Source organism: Artemia sp. Qi Xiang Cuo, chromosome 3 (assembly GCF_049724085.1).
Source record: "Artemia sp. Qi Xiang Cuo chromosome 3, ASM4972408v1, whole genome shotgun sequence".
Taxonomy (NCBI): Eukaryota; Metazoa; Arthropoda; class Branchiopoda; order Anostraca; family Artemiidae; genus Artemia; species Artemia sp. Qi Xiang Cuo.
The window spans coordinates 55,096,759-55,119,012 of record NC_142796.1 but is presented as its reverse complement, the minus strand read 5'-3'; the positions used below and the strand labels follow the sequence as shown (position 1 = coordinate 55,119,012).

General features: G+C 34.8%; 1 protein-coding gene across 1 annotated transcript in view; it reads left to right on the top strand.

Annotated features, from left to right (window-relative positions):
* The window catches only part of LOC148954296 (RING-type E3 ubiquitin-protein ligase PPIL2), an 87,044-nt gene extending 65,322 nt beyond the window's left edge, over positions 1-21,722 (top strand). The window contains exons 7-10 of the mRNA XM_089087010.1: positions 7,290-7,441; positions 10,673-10,862; positions 20,141-20,292; positions 21,552-21,722. Coding sequence (XP_088943136.1) covers positions 7,290-7,441; positions 10,673-10,862; positions 20,141-20,292; positions 21,552-21,639 — 582 coding nt within the window. The 3' untranslated portion in view covers positions 21,640-21,722. The remainder of the gene's footprint in view (positions 1-7,289; positions 7,442-10,672; positions 10,863-20,140; positions 20,293-21,551) is intronic.
* The last annotated feature ends 532 nt before the right edge of the window (positions 21,723-22,254 follow it).

Here is a 22,254-nt window from a genome sequence, read left to right as displayed (position 1 = left end):
CTTTTTCTTCTGAGGCTTGGAGCATTTGGTGGCTAGATATTAAACGTAATGAAATTTATATAATTTCAATCTGCATAAAAACCCAATTCTTGTCAACTGTTATCAAAATTCCATTTTTGAGTTTTGGTTACAATTGAGCTAAGTCGCTCCTTCATTAAAATTTAACACTATGAACTATTTGATAAAACTTATTGGGCTAACGTCCTATTTTTAATTAATCCTGTAGCAAACCGGAGTTTTTGAAGCACGATTCACGCTATTAAAGCTTACTATTTCTGAGTCCAGTTGAAATGTGCACCATTTTAGAAAATTCTCTTTTTGGGGGAAGCTTTGGGTTCCTTTACGTGTACGTAAAAGACTGAAATACCCTTACAGGCGTCTTCTTTTCTTCGATATATTTGCTTATTTGGTTATTCAGCGTAAGCAGCGAATTTATTGCAAATCCAGGGAAGAATTTTTTTTGAAGCGCTTTCTGGTTTTCATTACAAAGGTGACGTTCCTCGCAAAAACACAAGTTGTTCCCACAAAAGGATTTTCGTCCTTAATTAGAAAAAAAAACACTTTTTCCACAAAATAAGTTTTTCAAAGAAAAGTAAAGAACTCCATTAAACAAAAAATTAGCAAAAATAACATCAAATAATCTACCAATCGTGAAACTGCCACAAATCAGCCTCGATAAATAAATGAAGCCCAAAATGAACAGAAATTACAATAATTAACCGAGTCAAACTCAAAACGAGCAGAAATCACTCTAATAAGTCTATCGCGTAAGGAACAACACCGCTGAATCTGAAGGTCTGATTTACATTCAGATTTATTGACTTTTTGGGGGATGTTTCTCCCTTTTTCGAAAATCAGGCTCCCTGTTTTCAAAATCCCTTTTTCTTCTGAGGCTTGGAGCATTTGGTGGCTAGATATTAAACGTAATGAAATTTATATAATTGCAATCTGCATAAAAACCCAATTCTTGTTAATTGTTATCAAAATTCCATTTTTGAGTTTTGGTTACAATTGAGCTAAGTCGCTCCTTCATTACAATTTAACACTATGAACTATTTCATAAGACTTTGTGGGCTAACGTCCTATTTTTAATTACTCCTGTGGCAAGCCGAAGTTTTTGAAGCACGATTCACGGTATTAAAGCTTAGTATATTTGAGCATTATTACGAGAATCCTACGGGAGAGGACTCTATATCTTGGGGATTAAAAGTAATTAGAACTTCTTCTTATCAGATTCAAACGCTTAATAGCCCAAGCTTATGTGACTCAAATTTCTCTATAGAGTGCTAACGTGTATCTGTTGAAATAATTCAAGTCCAGTTTCAGAATTCCTATCAAGTCGAACAGTAAAGCAAAAAAAAAAAAAAAAAAAAAAAACAAAATTTAAACAGTTTTTTGGGAAACAAGGTGAAAGTAAATTGCAACTCGTATAAATTAAACCTGAAGCGAACAAAAACTATAATAATTAACCGAGTCAATCTCAAAACGAGCAGAAATTAACATAAGTTGGACACTTAACTCCATAAGCCTTCCCAAGACACGAACAAACTTTGCGCTTTACGGAAAAAATACAGATGGTTTTACTTTTACACCTTTAATAATTCAAATGACATTAAGATTTTGATTACTAGAGGTTTTATCGACGTTACGTGCCTATTAATTGAAATTTAACACCTAAACGCACTTGCAAAATCACTGCACTAGTGTTTTGGATTTGCCAAGATTTAAATGTTAAGAGTGATAACATTTTGTGTTTGTGCTAACGAACTGTAAGTAAAGAGCGACACGACTCAATAGTAACCGAAACTCTAAAAACCAATATCCCTACTTCGAAAGTTTCAAGCTCCTATCTGCAAAAATGTGGAATTAATTTCTTGAAGTAATTGATCCTTAATGAAGAAAAGGGTAAAAATTATAGGTTTTACACACACACACACACAAAACAAAGTTTGCCCTCGCTTAGCATGCACTACTTAGTGGGTATCTTGGAGCACCACGCGATCTGTACAGTTCCGACCACATTTGGCACATTTCCACCACGCGTTGCACAGTTGTGATATGCTAGACAAAGTTCACCACGCTTGGCTGTGTATGTGTATGTGTGATCATAGGTTAGGTTAGCCTATGTACGCGCGCGTACAGTTCAATAAAATATGCAAAGTCGACATAACTTTATTTCATTTTTTTAAGGTTAATTTAGACGAGGTTACATGGCGGGCCTTGTAACCTCGTCTAAATTCTCGGGCCATGTAATCGTAGGTGAAGCTTCCACGTCAGTTTTAAGTTCACCAACACATAAAAAATTTAAAGTTCAGTTCTAATTTTTCTATAGAAGATAGGAAAAGTTATACTATTATTGTGATTATTTTCTATGAAGATAGAAAGTTTCACTTTAATTCTAAATTTTCTTAAATTCAGTTCCGACTTTTCTCAAAGAGATGAAAAAATTTAGAGTTCAATTTAAAATTTTCTCAACGAAGTCAAGGAAAGTTCAAGTTCGTTTTTATGCAGATTACAAATATATAAATTTAATTACGTTTAATAACTAGCCACCAAATCCTCCACGCCTCATAATAAAAAGGGACTTTTAAAACCGGGCGCCAGGTTTTCTAAAAAGGGGGACACACGCGCCCCCCCCAAAGTCAATAAATCTGAATGTAAATCAGACCTTCAGATTCGGCGGTGTTGTTCCTTACGCGATAGACTTATTAGAGTGACAAAAAACTTTTTTTCCACAACCCACAAGAGGACATTCTTCAACTAAAAGTAAAGAGCTACTAGACTAAATCAAACATGAGGTGAAATGATAACGAATAATTGTTCAAACTTAAATTTTTCTGTAAAGCTATGTCTAGCGGTAAACTTATTAGAGTGACAAAAACTTTTTTCTTGGGTTGATCTAGGTTCACGTAGAGTAGTTTTCTAGCAAAGATGTTTTTGTGTTTGTGTATGTTTTTTTGTGTGTGTGTATGTTTTTGTGTGTGTGTGTGTGTGTGTGTGTGTGTGTGTAAGTTTTTGTGTGTGTGTGTAAGTTTCTGTGTGTGTGTATGTGTGAGTTTTTGCGTGTGTGTATTCAAAATATTTTTGGTCTATTGACCTAGTGGTACCAAAATATCCTAAGAGGGCTCATTTGACTGGAAATTCTAGTTTGGGATGAGTAGTTGGATATTTCAGACTTTTCTGAGCTAAGGTTTCTTAGTACTTCGTAGGTGAAGCTTCCACGTCAGTTTTAAGTTCACCAACACATAAAAAATTTAAAGTTCAGTTCTAATTTTTCCATAGAAGATAGGAAAAGTTATACTATTATTGTGATTATTTTCTATGAAGATAGAAAGTTTCACTTTAATTCTAAATTTTCTTAAATTCAGTTCCGACTTTTCTCAAAGAGATGAAAAAATTTAAAAGTTCAATTTAAAATTTTCTCAACGAAGTCAAGGAAAGTTCAAGTTCCCTACTGAATTTTACCAAAGAACACAATTCAATTCTAATTTATCCAGAGAAAATAAAAATCTTCCACTTAAGTTCTTTATTTCACAAGGACATAAAGAAATTTAAAGTTCAATTCTAAATTTTTCAGTGGAAGATAGAAAAAGTAATACCATACTTGTGAATATTTTCACGGAAGATAAAAAGTTCTAGTTCAATTTTAAATTTTCTCAATGAAGTGAAGAAAAGTTCAAGTTCCCTACTGAATTTTACCAAAGAACTTCGATCTAGCAAGTTTTCTTACAGCTTCCCTAATCAAGGGCAAATCTAGACCAAAATTTAGTAAGAAAAATTTACAGTTTCTGTAAAAATGAAATCTAGACCAGAGTTTGGTAACAAAAATGTACAGTTTCTGTAAAAGTGACTGGATTATATAATCAAGAATTTAAATATTTTTGGTCTATCGACCTAGTGGTATCAAAATATCCTAAGAGGGCTCATTTGACTGGAAATTCTAGTTTGGGATGAGTAGTTGGATATTTCAGACTTTTCTGAGCTAAGGTTTCTTAGTATTTCGTAGGTGAAGCTTCCACGTCAGTTTTATGTTCACCAACACATAAAAAATTTAAAGTTCAGTTCTAATTTTTCCATAGAAGATAGGAAAAGTTATACTATTATTGTGATTATTTTCTATGAAGATAGAAAGTTTCACTTTAATTATAAATTTTCTTAAATTCAGTTCCGACTTTTCTCAAAGAGATGAAAAAATTTAAAGTTCAATTTAAAATTTTCTCAACAAAGTCAAGGAAAGTTCAAGTTCCCTACTGAATTTTACCAAAGAACACAATTCAATTCTAATTTATCCAGAGAAAATAAAAATCTTCCACTTAAGTTCTTTATTTCACAAAGACATAAAGAAATTTAACGTTCAATTCTAAATTTTTCAGTGGAAGATAGAAAAAGTAATACCATACTTGTGAATATTTTCACGGAAGATAAAAAGTTCTAGTTCCTGTAAGGGTATTTCAGTCCTTTACGTACACGTAAAGGAACCAAAAGCTTCCCCCAAAAAAAGAATTTTCTAAAATGGTGCTCATTTCAACTGGACTCAGAAATACTAAGCTTTAATAGCGTGAATCGTGCTTCAAAACCTCCGGCTTGCTACAGGATTAATTAAAAATAGGACGTTAAGTTTTATCAAATAGTTCATAGTGTTAAATTGTAATGAAGGAGCGACTTAGCTCAATTGTAACCAAAACTCAAAAATGGAATTTTGATAACAATTGACAAGAATTGGGTTTTTATGCAGATTGCAATTATATAAATTTCATCACGTTTAATATCTAGCCACCAAATGCTCCAAGCCTCAGAAGAAAAGGGGATTTTGAAAACAGGGAGCCTGATTTTCGAAAAAGGGATACCCCCCGTGCAACTGAACCCCTGTATAACCGAAACCCCGTACAACTGAACCTCCGTGCTACTCGACCCCATTTAACTAATCCCCGTGCAACTGAATCCCTATGTAACTGAACCCTCGTGTAACTCAACTCCCTCAAAACACTTTTCAGCCATTTCATGTTAATTTTTTTTATTTTTAAACTATTTAAAATTGACAACACTGTGCAAATTATCACTTGTGTATTATACAGTACACATTCATTCCATCTCCTCCAAAACCTTTTTAGGTCATTTCTTGTTAAAATTATCCAATCGGTAATTACCCCTTTTTTTCTCCACCTTCAAATGTTCCTTTAGTCATTGCCCAGTTAACAATAAGATGTAAATTGAGTAATCCTCTCGTAATAACAAACCAAACCAGATTATACCCACTTAACCAGATCAAAAATGGCGGTCACACTAACTTGATTAGTAATTGGACTTTCAGTCCTAAATTCACGGGTTTCTGCAAAGTGCTATGGACTTCATTGAAAAAATACCAGTTTAAAAAAAAAAATAAAATAAACATGTATCCATGAGTATGACCTCCAAAAAATCGATGTCACAATAGAAAACCCGTCTCTTGGCAAAGGTGTAATGACCTGTAGAATAGGACTACCAGAAAAACCTGTTTGGTACAGGGGAGTCCTCAAATCCAGACGAGCATCTCTACTTTTTTGGTCAGGAGGAAGGGGGTCGGAAGAGCCTAAAAAAAACTTTAAAAAACGCATCAAATGTCTGTTTATATGCGTTTTTGTTATGTATTTACGAGTCAGAGATAAAAAAATTGGGGGAGGGGGGGGTCAAACCCGGCAACACCCTCCCGGAAAATAAGGTTTCTAAATTTGAAACTTTTCTTTGATTTTTTTTTTGTTTCGTTGAAAAGTGCTAAGGGACGGGTAGAAGAGGAATTTACACACCAGAAGTGTCTTAAAAACGTAAAAAAAAAAAACACAAATCCATTTGTGTTGAAAAGGCTTCCGTATGATAATTGTACCAAACCCATTTTGCATGCAGAGGCGCTATGCTTACCCCCCCCCACCCCCCACCCTAATGTGCAAATCTATAGCGCAAATTTATTTCTAAAGTAACGAAGAAACTAACAAAAAAAACGGTGTGTTCTCGAATTTTACGCAGCGTAAACTTGAGTGAGTGGCGCATAATACACAAGTACCCAAATTCCATCCCCCTACGAAAATTAAAAAAATAAAACTAAAATAAAATTCTCAAATTTGGAAAGCCTTATTTTCCACAGGGGGGGGGGGGGTATTTGTAATTTTTTTAGGGGGGGGGGGGTATTTGCCTACAACCGCCATAGCCATCCAAACCTTTCTCTCATTATAGCCCTAGAAAGCGGGATTGAACCACACTTTTCGTACAGCCTACTGTTTGAAATACGGTCAGTAAGCTGGGTACCCAGAACAATCCGTAGGCAATTTCTCTTGAAAACATCTAACAAATCTCTGTTTTTCGGCGCGCCCATGCTTCAGAGCGATTTTTGACCACTGTCATCACTTTAACTTCCAGTATTCTAATGTTGGTTTGTAGACTTATCTTTCTACTCTTCCAAACTTTTTTTTTGCTGTAAAAAAAACACCCGGAGCCTTGAATTCTTCACTGCTCCCACCGTCTTTACTAATAATACTAACAAAGTAAGTGAAGCTGTCCACCTTCCGTTGCCCAACGTCACCTTTTCATCTTCACCTTTTCCTAGCTTTAGTGACTTAGTCTCCTTAATATTTATTTTCGAATCTATTCTAGCACCCAGAACTCGCAAAACCTCTATACCAAAATGTCATTTTGTGAGTCTGAGCGTCAACCTCTCAAAGACAAAGGGCCCATTAGCAAATTTTCCCAGCATCACAGGGAACTTTCGAAGTAACTTTGGTAAAAATTGATAGGGGAGCTAATGTGTCAAAAGTTCGAAAAGCTAACGAGAGGCTAGTTTAAAACAAAGGAAACTCATAATCTCTTTCTAATTTTAAAGAAAAACGCTGTGTAATCAATATTTGTACAACATAAATAATGTGCATCTTGTGTAATGAGAAAATTTTAATCAAGGCAGTTCGCACAATAGGAAACTTTCAAAGCTATCAAGTTATTCAATGAGACGTCTTTTTAGCTAATCTTTAATGTGGTTTTTAATCTCTGGAACAAAATGCGAGAATTTAAATGGTTTTTCTAAGATTTCTGGAAAATATGTGTCGGCTTTTAATCTTCTGTCGTTTATTCGGACCTCTTATCAAAGCTATAGAAGTTATGGCAAGACCGCCCAATTAGTTCTCAATAGTTTGGCCGAACAAAGAGTCTTGGTTTTTTTTCAAGATAGTGCTTTTTATTGTCGTTTTCCTACGTGTTGCAGCTGTCATCTTGCATTAAACGTTTCTTTTTCAAAGTACCGCTTTTTATTGTTACTTATCTATTAGATACAAGGAGGAGATCCCACTGGTACAGGGGAAGGAGGTGAATCACTCTGGAATAAACCCTTCAATGATGAGTTTAAGCCGAATTTATCACATTCTGGACGAGGTGTGCTGTCAATGGCAAATTCTGGTCCAAATACGAACAAATCCCAATTGTATGTATGCTTTTTCGATTTAACACAACACATGCCTTGGAGAAAAATTAAAACTGAAGGGGGGGGGGGTAGAATTTTTTTTCTTTTGGGGAAGTTAAACATAAAAATGCTTAAGCCATAGATGCTTTTAGGATTACGGATAGACCCCCATCCCATTTTCGTTGATTATTGGTATGCGTGGAAGTCTCTCCACCTTTTTTAATGAACTTAAAACATACATTCAGATTTATATTACCGTCGAAATGTCTCCTTTTTTCTTCTTTTGTTCTAAATGTATAAATGGAAAAAAAAAATCCTGTCTGCAATCCTGTTTGGATTCCTGTTTTGCAATCTATTGAAAACTGAAAATGTCAAAACAAAAAGAAATGGGAGGAGATACCACCAAAAGGGGTGTAAATCCTGATGAAAATTACACCATGAAATTCTGCAAGTTCTTCCTGAAATTATATTATGTGTTAATATATTATATTAAGATAGGAAATATTATAAACGGTGACTTGATGAGTAATTGAATTTGATTCAACCCCCCACCACCACAGAAACTGCTAGAAGTTTACTTTTCCAGGTCTGATTTCATTTTCAGAGAAGTTCTGTGGAAAATTATAACTTGCGTGCATAGAGTAGGTGCTAAGGAACCCCTAAAAATAGTCATCACCCCTAATCATATCACCTCTAAAAATAGTCATCTTGAAAGAAAAATAGGGTTCGATTTCTCCAACTGTCCTTCACTATCTGGTCCTAATTGCAGAGACGTATTTACTTCATAAGAGGTAGAAATCGTGGTGGAAAAAATGTGCCTGCGGCTCTAGTCGAAAAGGACGATTTTGTATAGTTGTGTCTGCGTGAGGAAAAAGATAGGAATACGAACCTCGCCATTTCAAATTCTTCATTTTAGCCCCAAAATTTGTGAATATGAGGCCGGCCTCTAGCTTCGACTCTAAGTTCAGAGAAAGCAAGTAAGGATACCTCATGATTGCAAATTCCTCGGTTTGGGCCGAAAATATGCTATTTCGGTCCTTGTGATTGCAATATTCGCACTTTGCCTCAAAATTTTCGATTGTGTAAAATGAGGCCATACGATTCAGCTACAAAATGTAATTGCGGTTTTCTTTTTTTATTATTATTATTATTATTGTCAAGAAAATGTTCCCAAATAGATGTATAAATTTTCTTTTTCTATATAGATGAAAAGCAACATATAAGTCATAATATAAGAATTGGACGCAATTCATTTATTAGACTGGATGCCACCCCATATGTGAAAATTCATTTATCAAGTATAAAATCAAATTCCCTGAGGATACTTATAAAAAAATAAAAAAAAACAGACATTATTCTGATTAGATATTGAAGTGCATTTAAATTAACAAATTTATTTTATGATAATATATGTTTGAAATTCTGATTCATGGTAATGCGGTTCAAATCAAATATATTACAGATAATTCAAAAGGGCTCCCTTGCAGGAAAAATTTGCAAATACGCAGCTCTTTACCAATCTTTATACTAACTACCCTATAGCAATGTCATAGAGAATTATTTTTTTTTAAATATTTTGATTCAAAATCTTATCGTTTTTTGTTTTTTTTTATTGGCGTATAATTTTACACAAGAGAACCAATCATTTGTCCTTAATGTTTGTCTATAGTTTCTCACATGAGATTTTGAAACCAGTCTGGCATTAAAGAGGCTAGGTTATCTGTTTCTCCAGAAATCAGTAATAATGTAATTTGCTTAGGAAAATATGTCACAGCCAAATACCAATGAAAATAAAGCACAGTTCTTAACACGTATTTATTGAAAATAAATCCTTCCTTTTTCTCTTTGATAACACAACATATATTTCAGGGTGGGTGATGGAGTAGGTAACATAAGAACCGTCTAAGAATTCTGCTCTTTTAAAAGTTTTAAGATGAAAATATAAAGTCTGCAAAAATTCAGGTAGGCTATCTAAAAAAAAACAATTTTGTCGTTTCACTTTGCAACACAAAGGTTCCTAATTCCTTTGTACGGTATTATATTCGTCATTTTAATCAGTGATTTGATTTCTCGAAATTTCTTTGTTTCTGAAACTCTTGTCCAGGGCTGCCACTTGTTAAAATTTATCCAGGATTTTAACTCTAAGGCTGGGATCTCGCGAAGTATACATATATATATATATACAATATTATTATTGTTGTTTATTAGATTGGATTTTTTTGGCAGTGAGACTTGGGAGATGGCTAAATTCTCATAGGCAATTTCTCTCTGTGAACCCTGGCCCATCTCTTTGTGGCCGCTTTGACAAAGCGCTTGCTACTTTAGATTTCTATTGTTGCTTTTTTTCTAGCTCTTTTCTTTTTTGTATATTATCATTTTCTTTTTAATATTAGCATGCTCGTGTTAATTTAAAGCTATTGCAGTGAATCAAAATATTTTATTTATTTTCTGAAGTATCAAATGGCCTCCCTGCAAACATTCTCTGTTAGCCCCCCTCCCCCTCTCTGGAAATCATGTAGTTTGCACCTATGCTAAACAATTATCAGATCGTTGCTAGCAAGGGGATGGGGTTGCCAATTCACAAAAATTTAGGGGGAGGGGCAAGGATTTTTTTCCCATTTTTTTTAATGAAGATACAAAAAAAAATCAAATCAAGGGAGGGGCAAAAAATCTAGGGGGCAATTACCCTTCCCTGCCCCCTCCCCTGCCCCCTCCCCTAATTGGTACATCCTGATGCAGTCTCTGCTCAATCATCCTTCCCAGTTCCTTTATGCATTGGGGTGTTTTTGATGCAGAGACTTTTTAAATTATTCGAGAATGCACCCAATGCCACTTCGGCCAACGTTCATTTTTGTCAACTTGACTGACAGACCAAACTAGGGCCGCTTGCTAGCCCATACTTAGGCAAAACTGCGAAAATCATTATCCAAATTGGGTTGAACAGTTAATTTTATAGAAATTTTTTAACCTGTTCGGCTATAAATTATTATTTTTCTTTGCCCAAAACAATTTTTTATTCCTCACTTGGTGGAATTTCACCCCAACGTGGCAGCGCTGTTCATGAATACACTGAAAAATATCAAGTTTGAGGTATGTTGGGATGTAGGGTGCCTTGAAATATCGCAAAATGCAGTTTATTCACATTGAAACTCAGTCCTCTTTAGGGTGTTTTTTTCATGGTAATTACGTTCTATTTCTGTTATTATTTGTGTTAATTTTATATTATTATCAATTTTGTTGTGCTTGCTTTAGTTTCATTACGTTTCGGTCCTGTAAACATTTGGATGGCAAACATACAGTTTTTGGTCGCGTTGTTGGCGGCATGGAAACACTGTCAGCTATAGAAAGGATAGAAACGGATAATAAGGACAGACCCATTGAAGATATTGTTATTGAGGGAGCACAAACATTTGTCGACCCATATGCAGAAGCAGATGAAGAGGTAATCTATAGGCGACTGAAAGAGCAATAGGACAGATCATAAATCGCAAAAATAAGATTAGGCAGCACAAATCTATGCATTGGATATTGCACATCTTTGCCTATGAATGAGGCTCCCCCCCCCCAATATTGGTCCGTAGGATCCTCTGCCCCCCTCCCCTCCCCCTATGGAAAATAGAGTTGAAATATATTTTCCAATTTCAATTGCAAATTCTTCTTGGAAATATCTATAAATATTATTCAACTTTCAAACCGGCCACTTCTCAGAACCAGGGAAGTCAATTGGGATAGGAGTGATTGCCGCCTAGATCCCCCCCCCCCCATCTTTAAATTTCGAAAAACAGTTTTTGGAGTATTTTAATTGAAAATACGCATTTTTAGTATTTTATTGAAAACCATCGAAAAACAGTAATGATGTCCCTCCCCCCCTTCTCTCAAGATTTTGAAAACAGTTTTGGCCCCCTCCCCCCCCCCATATATTTTTGAAGTTGGTGCCCCAGCTCATAATATTATTTGATTGCTGCCTTTACAGTGTATCCTAATCTTTGATCAAAGACTTAGTTTCTATTCTTTCAAACTTGTTTAACTGCAAAAACATAATTTGTGTCTCGGCTATTTCTCTTTTTCGTTGCATACTCATTGTATCCACCATACCTAAGAAAAACATCATCTGCATAAGTTAAGCTCGCAGAGTTCAGTTATCAAAGTACATAACGCAGAATATGTTTAGAGGGAGAAAGGCTGTAATAAACGGAACATTTTTATTTGATAAGCTGAATAAAAGTGCCCTGAAATTTGGGATTTGTCTGGGGGGGGTCCGGGTTCTGAGCACCCCCCTGAGTACGTACATGACATAATAATATAGAAATGAAAAAGCACATTTGCGGCTGTGTCTTTGGTAATTTCGCTCTTCTTTGTTATTTTGACAGTGTATATGCCCCACTGTTTTCAAGTGAGCATACCTATGATTTTTGAATTTCTATTTAAAAATGCTGTAATTTTTTTTTTTTTTTTTTTTTTTTTTTTTTTTCATTTTACAAGGACCCACGGTAGCCTGAGTCCATATCATCCCATTAATCAGTGATCGATAATTGTATTTATTATAGTATTATTCTTTCATTTAGCTTGGTATTATTCTTTCTTTTTTATATGCGTAGAGATATGATGTGGAATTAGTTCCATTTTTATTTGTGTATTGGTTGTAAATGGTTTGATTTGTGTATTGTTATTGGATCATGTTATATTTTTGTTTTCGAGTTTGGTTTTGTTTGGTCTGTTTGGTCGTGTATCGTCTGCTTTGAGTTGAGCAATGGGGATAAATGGCATCAGGTGGCTCATTTTCTTTTTTAGTTTGATTTGGTCTTTCTTCCCTCTTTCTGGGTTATTCGGGCCATAGCGCCCTGGGAGTATCAAATTTTATCTTGTATCGCTCTACTATCATTCATAAATTATTAATAAAAAATGGTTGATAAGCGACCTTCAAACTCAAAAACATTATTGTCATAGTACCAATAATGACAATCATATGTTTATGTTACAAACAGCATTATAGAAATTGACATGATAGAAACCATGACAGTAATCTAATAACGATATAAATTAATGCAATACAATTGACAGATTAACATATGCCATAATACTATTTTATAGAGAGAAAGAAATCTATTAAACAAAATGACATAAATACATAACAGACACTAAAAGTCACAAACAATGACTCTGTCCCTAGAGACCTGCATGGGGTCTATTTTAGGATGTTTTCTCGTTATTAACATTATTTATATATATTACATCCTTTCCCTCGTTTATAACTGGAGAGTAATCCCTTTACCCATATATACTAAAACAAGGTCTTTAAACTCGAAACACAAATTCAGATAAATCCTTAATATATTTAATATCTTTGGGTACATCTAACTAATACTATGGTCCACATACCGAAGAGATAAAGTAGATTACGTCAACTAAGCAAAACGTGTTACATAAAATTGGGTGTGTATAAAAATAATGAAAATTTACTTTACAAAACTTGCCATCTGTTGAAATGGAACCAATAGCCTTTTGATAGCTACAAACTAATTTTTGAAATTAACTCAAACAGAGCAGAAGAAAGCAGAGCAGATATGTTTCTTCTGCTCTGTTGGAGTTAACTTTGAAAGGCCAGAATGCCGGCTTCAGTGCTATACTCCTTAGATATTTTGGCAAGTGCTACATTCCTTACCAAAATTAACTAAAAAGAACAAGTTTTTTTAACTGTAGTTAAGGAGCGACATTAAAACTTCAAACGAACAGAAATTATTCCGTATACGAAATGGGCTGTCCCCTCCTCAACGCCTCGCTCTTTACGCTAAAGTTTTTATTGTTTAAAAAATTAGAGTTGGGACAAAGTCAAACTTTAGCATAAAGAGCGAGGCGTTGAGGAGGGGACAGGCCTTTCATATACGGATTTATTTCTATTCGTTTCAAGTTTTAATGTCACTCCTTACTTTCAGTTAAAAACAAATATTTTTTTATTCAATTTCTGAACGCTTTTGAATTAATGCAGCTTTGATTTTGACTCACCGTGCATGCGGAATTAAAACAAAATTAATTTTCCTTTTTTTGGATAAATGGCTTTCTCAAAATTTTGTTCTGACGTAACTTACAAATTAGATTGTGTAACAAAATTCTGTATTTGTATGTTTTTATTACGTATACTAGGGAGTTCGCTCCCTAGTCAATACCTCGCTCTTTACGCTAAAGTTCGAATTTTGTTCGAATCAAAAACCTATTCTATTCTTAATTAGAATAGACAGCTCTTTTTAAAGTACTAAAAAACTATAGCGCAAAGAGTGAGGTATTGAATAGGGGGCGAACCCTATCGTAGACGTTATAATCTCTGTTCGTGTTTTAATTTTGCTCCTTATTATCAGTTGAAAAAAACTTGTTTTTTTATTTAATGTCTGATCGTTTTTTTAATAATGCTGGGAAATCTTCATGGAAATGTTCCTTCCCCCAAGGAAATAATCTCTATGGAAAAATCCTCACCCGTAACCCGTACTCCAACCCCGACCCCCCACTAGGAAAAATTCCTCCTCCTGAAAACACCTGTATACTTCCCAATAACCAATACTATATGTAAACAATGGGTAAAGTTTATAACTTGCAGCCCTTCCCCAGGGAACTGTGGGGGATTAAGTCATCCTCAAAGACATTAATTAGATTTTCGACTATGCTGAACATAATGAATATCTCAAAATTTTGATTGGGTGATTTCGGGAAAAAATGAGCGTGGGAGGGGGACAAGTTGCCCTCCAATTTATTTGGTCACTTAAAAAGGGCACTAGAACTTTTAATTTCCGTTCGAACGAGCCCTCTCACGGTTTTCTAGGACTACTGGATCGATACGATTACCCCTGGAAAAAAAAAACGTAACCGTGATCTTTCTTCTGGCAAAAATACGAAATTCCACATTTTTGCAGATAGGAGCTTGAAACCTATATAGTAGGTTTCTCTGATACGCTGAATCTGATGGTGTGATTTTAATTAAAATTCTTTCACTTGTAGGGGATGTTTCCCCCCTCTTTCAAAGATCAGGTAAATTTTCTCAGGCTCGTAGCCTTTGATGAGTAATACTAAACTTAATGAAATTTATGTATTTAGAATCAGCATTATAAGCCCATTATTTTGATACATTTATTGACATCAAAATTCCGTTTTTTAAAGTTTCGATTACGATTGAGCCGTATCGCTTGTTTTATTTTTTTTTTTTTTATTATGTATATGTTATTAAGTATATGATGGGGTTCTCCCCTTAGTCAATACCACGCTCTTTACGCTAAAGTCAAAATTTTGTTTAAATCACAAACGCTGTTTAATTAGAATAGATAGCTCTTTTGAAAACACTAAAAAACTGTAGCGTAAAGAGCGAGGTATGGACTTGGGGGTGAACCCCCTCATATACGTAATAATTTCTGTTCGGTTTTAGGTTTTAATGCTGCTTCTTAATTTCAGTTGAAAAAACTTGTTTTTTTTTAAATTTAATTTCTGATCGTTTTTTAAATAATGCTGGGAAATCCGGTGCCCCCTTCATAGAAATTTCCCTAACCCCAAGGAAACATCCTCCATGGAAAGATTCTCCCGAGTAACCCCCTCCTTCAGCCCCTCCCCCTCACCAGAAAAAAATCCTTCCTGAAAATGTCTGTATACTTCCCAATAACCAATACAATATGTAAATAATGGGCAAAGTTCATAACTTGCAGCCCTTCCCCTGGGAACTGTGAGGGATTAAGTCATCCTAAAAGACATATTTATTAGATTTTCGACTATGCTGAACAAAATGGCTATCTCAAAATTTTAATTGGGTGACTTCGGGAAAAAAATGAGCTTGGGAGTGGGCCAAATTGCCCTCCAATTTTTTGGTCACTTAAAAAGGGCACTAGAACTTTTAAATTCCGTTCAAGTGAGCCCAATTACAATATTCTAGGACTACTGGATCGATACGATCACCCCTGGGGAAATTAAAAAATAATAATAATAATAAACACACATCCGCGATCATTTTTCTGACAAAAAATACTAAATACCGAGTATATGCAGAAAAGAGCTTAATAACTCTACGACTTGGCTTTCTAATATGTTGTATCTGACCGCATGATCATTAAAGTTCCAAGAATTATAGGAGGTGTTTCCCCCTTTTTTCGAAAATCAGGCAAATATTCTCAGGCGCCTAACTTTTAATGGGTAGGACTTAATGAAAGTTGTATATTTGAAATCAGCATAAAAATCTGATTCTTCTGATGTATTTATTGGTATCAAAATTCTGTTTTTTAGAGTTTCGGTTACTATTGAGCCGGGTCGCTCCTTACTTACACTTCGTTACCACGAACTGTTTGATATCTGCTTTTGTCTTATTTGCCTCTTTTCTGTCCACTGGCTAATACTACCCTCGTTTTCTTGGTTATTTAATTACCTTATTATTTTTCTTGTTTGTCATACGTTTATTATAGATTTTTTTTTTTTTTTTTATCTAGATTAACGTGCAAATTCAAACAAAAAAAAATGTATAAACACTTGATTCAGAATAATATTAGTATTTGTATTCTAGTTTTTAAAACACAGTCTGAAAGCAATAAAGCATGTACTAATACCACTACTAACAATTCACTTTACAAATTCACAGCTCACAGACGAAATATAAAATCAGTGTTTTTTTCTCGTTTAGTCATTTTTCAAGATTTCAATTATTTACAAGATGAGAAAAATATATTTGTAAAAAAGAATAAAGTAGGATATTTATTGCCTGTAAAAAAACAAAACAAAAAACAGTAGATATTTCGGTTGGGACTTCTACTCAACTGTCCTCAATGTAGAAACAGAAAAATAAAAAAAAATGTATAAAACAACAACTAAAATAGATAAAAACAAACCGTAAAAATGACCGCTAAAATAAAAGCAGACCCTCTCCATGCAATGGTGAAAGGATAACTGAATAAAAAACCGGGCATTGAATGACAATTCAAGTTGCTGAAACTGAGTTCATTCTATTTTTGCACTGAAGACGCTTGGGTGGAGGTCTTAGCCGAACTGTTCCCACTGTTTTTTTTAATTTTCACTGGCTGGAAATGCCCTCGTTTTCTTCTTCTTTACGCATATCTTTTCCTCATCTTGTCATGCTAAACCAGTGTTATACTGAGAAATGCTGTAGAAAAAGTTTTAAGAGAAGAACAGTGCGGTTTTAGAAAAGGTAGATGATGTGTCGACCAAATTTTCACTCTTTGGGTAAAAATTGGAAAGTGCCTGAGTTATTAAACACCTTTGGTCCTCAGTTTTATAGATTATGAGCAAGCGTTCGATTCTGTTGATGGAAGAGCTTTAGCAAAGGTCTTATTCTTGTGTGGTATTCCAGACAATAACACTGCTGCGGTTAAGGTAGGAAAAGAGGTTAGCAGCTTGTTTTGTATTAAATAAGAGTTGAGCAGGGTTGTGTTCTATCCCCCTGTATATGAATCATTTTGATGGATTTTGTCTGAAGAAGCACAGGAAAGGCAAAGGGAGACCAGGGAATTAAACGGGGAGGAGAAACTCTCTTGGGCCTGGATTATGCTGATGATTTAAGCATCCTAGATGAAAGTGTGAGCAAAATGAATGAACTTTTAGAGGTTTTGCTAGTTCAAAGTGCTAGAATAGGCTTGAAAATAAATGTTAAGAGGACTAAGTCACTAAGGCTAGGAATAAGTGAAGATGAAAAGGTGACGCTGGGTAACGAAAAGATTGATCAGGTGGACAGCTTCACTTACCTTGGTAATATTATTAGTAAAGGTGGTGGGAGCAGTGAAGATATTAAAAGTAGAATAACCAAGGCTCAGGGTGTTTTTTCATTAAAAAAAAAAGTTTGGAGGAATAAGAAGAGAAGTCTGCAAACCAAGATTAGAATATGGGAAGCTACAGTGATGACAGTGGTCAAATATGGCTCTGATGCATGGGCGCTCCGAAAAGCGGATGAAGATTTTCTAGATGTTTTCCATAGAAGTTGCCTACATATTGTTCTTGGTACCCGGCTGACTGACCGTATTCCAAATCAGTAGGCTGAACAAAAAGTGTGTTTCAATCCCGCTCACTAGGGATATATTGAGAAAAAGGTTGAGATGGCTAGGGCATGTTCTGCGGATGTTGGATGACAGATTATCAAAGATTGTCCTTTTTGGCCAACCGTCTAGGGCTAAACGTAAAGCAGGTCGTCCGCGGTTGAGGTGGGAGGATTTCATGAATATTTAAAGGAAATGGGAACTTCCTGGGAAGGTGAAAGGTGGGATGCTTTGAATAGATTGGGATGGAGGAGGAACGTGCGTAGCTGTGTTGGCCTCAGGCGGGTTGATGCTGCGGTGATTTGTTAGTAGAAGTAGTGGTTGTAGAGACAAGATGGCAATCTTTGCAATCTAGATTTATAGCCAGATAGCACCCTGATTTTTAATTGCGTCAATACCAGGGAAATGAGCAAAGGGCTCAATAGCACAAACCAAAACAGACGGCCCAAAACAGAAGAAGGAAAAGAAAAATATCAGTCACCCGATATTTATCGGGTTACCTGAAATCCAGTCGTCGAGGTGCTTTTTGACTCGTTAGAGTTTTCCTTAATGAAAATGGTGAAAGTGACCAAGCGACGTCGCTATGTAAGCTCAGTTTGATAGGTCTGATCGAAAGAGAAATTGTCTAAAATCTCTCATAAAAAAGAAAATTTTCTTTTTATAAAATCTAAAACAAGAATTCTTTGAAAATAAATAATATAGGGTATTGACTTGAAGCTCTCGTTTATTTTCAACGCGATTTTTGGGGTTAGATAAACAAATTCTTCAACGCTAGTCCGCAACAGATGCAAACTAGATACCGTATATTCATCCCAAAAAAATTATTGCTCCATCGGATGAATTGAAATCCAATTGCCGAAGCGCAATTTGACTCCGTCAGAGTTTTACTTTACTAATAAGGTGAAAGCGACTCTTCTTAATGTAGATCTAAAAAAGAACGTTTATTGCACATTTTTACCAGAGCATTAGTATAAACGTTTGTTTCATTTATTTTGAACACGTTTGTATGCATGGAGAAACAAATCCTCTTAGTGTAATCCGGAACAAAGGTGAATTGAATATTTACCCACATGATTTTTTCACCTGTTGACGTGAAATCTGGCTACAGATGACTGCATAATACCAGGACCTACCGCATATGCTTTCATTTCATAGTTTTTGTTTGTTTTGTTGTTGTTTTCTTTTGTTGTTTTTTGCTGTTTTTTTTTTTTTTTTTTTCCTGGAAGCCATATTCTGTGTATTTATTAGCCATATTTCCGTATTTATTCTGGCTTATTATCATCCTAAATTCTTATAACGTGGTCAAGCAAATGATGGACTATTAGTTAATAGTCCCTTATTGAACTAGATCACTCACGTAAATATTTTGACATGTATTTTTTTTTAGATCTGCATTAAATGAATCTTTCCTTTTTTAGAAAGATTTTCTAGGAAGACCTCAGACAATTTCAATTTCGATCAGGCATCCCTGCCGGAGCTTACAAAGTGACGTCGCTTGGTCGCTTTCACCATATTCGTTAAGTAAATGGTGTTTTCATACACTGGGCCATATTCTGCATGCTGCCAAACTCTGCATATAAAGCATTTACGAACTTACCGCATATGCTTTTATTTCAGTTTTGTTTTTACCCTGAAAGCCATATTCCATGAATAATCAGATCTACTATCTCTTTTCTTCAGAAAGGATATCGTACCCTAACACATAGTATCAGCGTTTATCAATTTTCTGAAAACTGTAAACCAGTGAATTATCTTAAATGATTGTGGTAGCTGTTAGCTAATAATTTCATTTTATTTTAAAGAAATTAATTTTTGTTTTGGACGACGGTATGGGTGTATGATTCCCACAAATTGTTTTTAGTATATGTAGAAGCTTTAGCAGTTGTCGGCCCCCATTTGTTCATATTACTCTCATGGACACCCTAAGAGGGCTGTTACCACTGGCCCCGAGAGTCATTACGTGCTTCCAGAATGTAGATATACTTTTAATATATTTTTCCAAATAAATCCGTGTCACGGAACTATACGGATTACAATGTAACATGTCTACCCTAAGGCATCCAAGGAGTGGCACTCTTGGGGTAAAAATTGCCAAGAAACATACACAGCTTTACTCTACTGTTTTGACCTCAGGTGACTTAGTGGCTTGATGATATGTTATTTATAACAGGCTATAACATATGCATTAATAAAAGATAAAATATTACTATTTTAGATTTTGGCATCTTAAAATTTAATCAACTTTTAATTGGTAATTTTATATGGAATTTTCATGAAATAATAGCCTACTAAATATCAGAAATGACGTAAAACATTTGGCCAATGACTGCTTTTTTAGGGGATATTGCCAATTTTGTAAAAAAATAAAATAAAAAATGTACTGGAAACGCTTGTACTGTTATATCCCAGCTCATTTTATTTTTTTTTCCCTAACCCTGCATGTTATGGCTTAATGGATGAGACCGTGCCTAGAAACACCAGGAACTGTTATTTTTCGTCTGTCGTAAAGAAACCAATGGGTGGCGAACCGTGATATGAAAATAACCGAGAAACTGTGAACCGAGAAACCGGGAAAATAACCGCAATAAGTTTAGTTTTTTTCAGTTTTTGACTGTTTTTGTCAATATTTTCTTGGTTAAAAATAGTATCTGTTTCTTGTTAAATTCTATTCCGAAGATTGTTTTATTTTTTATGCTTGAGGTGTCTTTTGCAGGTTGCCAAACTAAGAGCCGAAGAGTTGGCTAAAGAGGAACTTGAGCATCAAGCCAAACTGGCTGGACGGCCCAAAACTGAAGCCGGGGTGTACAGACTTTACAAGGAATCAGGAGTCGGGAAATATCTGAATCCTGAATTCAGCAAATATAAGTAAGAATCAGAAAACGCTTTTAAAACACACAATTATGATAATAATATATAAATAGTCCGTTGCAATTTGCGAAATAATGAGACCATTTTATTGATATACTAACAAAAAAAATTCTTGAGAGAAAATTTGAAAAAAAAAGTTAGATTTTGACACAAAAACAATAATGAAAAATTGAAAAAAAAAAACAATAATGAAAGTTTCGTGCTTATTCATTGCACATGTTACATAACGTTACAAACCGTGGATCAGAACACTGCTGTGTGACTAGGGTGCTGCCTTAGAATAGTCCAAAAGTAAATGTGTGGAGTGGAATCATGTGCAGTTGAATAATCGGTCCGTTTCTTCCAAGTTCAAGTTCATTTAATTTCTCATTAAATCACTACAAGACAAAATAACACTTTTACAATATGAATCCATGGAAAACAAAATATTTACAGAGGGTGCCTACACAGTGAGTTATACTCGAAAAGTAATTATTGTAACTAATTACGAAAAGTAATTAGTGGTAATTATTGCCAATGAGGCAATAATTACCATAAATGTTTATCTTGGTCTTCTGATATGTTTTGCCTCAACTGATTAACTTAAGGCGCATTCACAATGACATTTACTAATTTATTAATGCTGCGATTTAGGTAGCGCTATAATTTGAGCCAGCCAGAATTCTCTTAGTCACAAAATTATACGAAACGTCTGGTTGGCTCAAATTAGCGCCAGCCAACTCTCAGTATTAGTAAAATACCGTTTTGAATGGGCCTTTATAACTAAACATCAGTTTCTGGTAAAACACCATTACATTTAGGACTGAATCTTTATCAGGAGAAAATTAAGATTTACTAGACCAACGGATTGTAATAAATAGGCTAATTCTATGGCCAACACCTTTTCCATACACCTTCTCCCTATGACTTTCTCATCTGAGATTATGCCAAATATATCGTGTATCAAACAAAGCTATTGGATACTGCTGACTTGGAGCAACAATTTCGTAATGTCATTGTCATCATTGACGAGGCTATCCTCCAGCAAATATAGCAAGAAGTCAAGTGATGTGTTATTGTGCTTTCTACAGATTAAGGTCCCCATTAAAAGGTTTATTAAATACTTCTAAACAGAACTTTTATAAACACCAATTAAAATAAAATGAATTTATTTGAAATATTTCAACACTAGCCTTTATAGTAAATTGTTGACAGCCCTGTATGTTTTTTATGTAACTTTCATAATTTCAATTTTTATAATCCTTTTATTTTTTTAGGAGACCCTTGGATACTCGTGAAGCGGAAATCGGGCTTTGTAAGAAAAAGAAGGAAGTGAGATCCAATTTTGACTTTAGTAATTGGTGAATGGTATTCCCTATATTGTGAAAGGAAAGATTTTGTAAATAAGCTGTTCTTTTTAAAGAGTATTAAATATGAGGATGTTTTAGCTTTTGTGTGTCTCATGGAAGAGTAGTCATGATAGCCCCTCTCTCCCTCTCTCTCTCTCTCTCTCTCTCTCTCTCTCTCTCTCTCTCTCTCTCCTTCTCTCTCTCTCTCTCTCTATCTCTCTCTCTCTCTCTCTCTCTCTCTCTCTCTCTCTCTCTCTCTCTCTCTCTCTCTCTCTCGCTCTCTCTTTTTTTTTTCTCAGCAGATATATTATGAAAAATGTGACTTTTTTGTCAACAAGTTGCTTTTTAACGATATGAACTGCCCCTTCTGCTGGGATTTTAACAGTTACACTTGTCTAACAGTGCAATGCTATTTCTTACCTGTCTTATGTAAAAACACAATTTTCGTGAATTTTTTTAAGAGTATTAAAGTACCAAGAAAAATTGAAAATCAAATCTAGTTGTTTGAATTGGTTAAATGGAAATTTATACAACAATGTATTTATTTTTAAAAATCAGTAATAGATTTTTAATGAAAATTGCCTTTTCATGCAGTATTACAGTTTTTAGTTGTAGCGGGTGGTAAATTAAA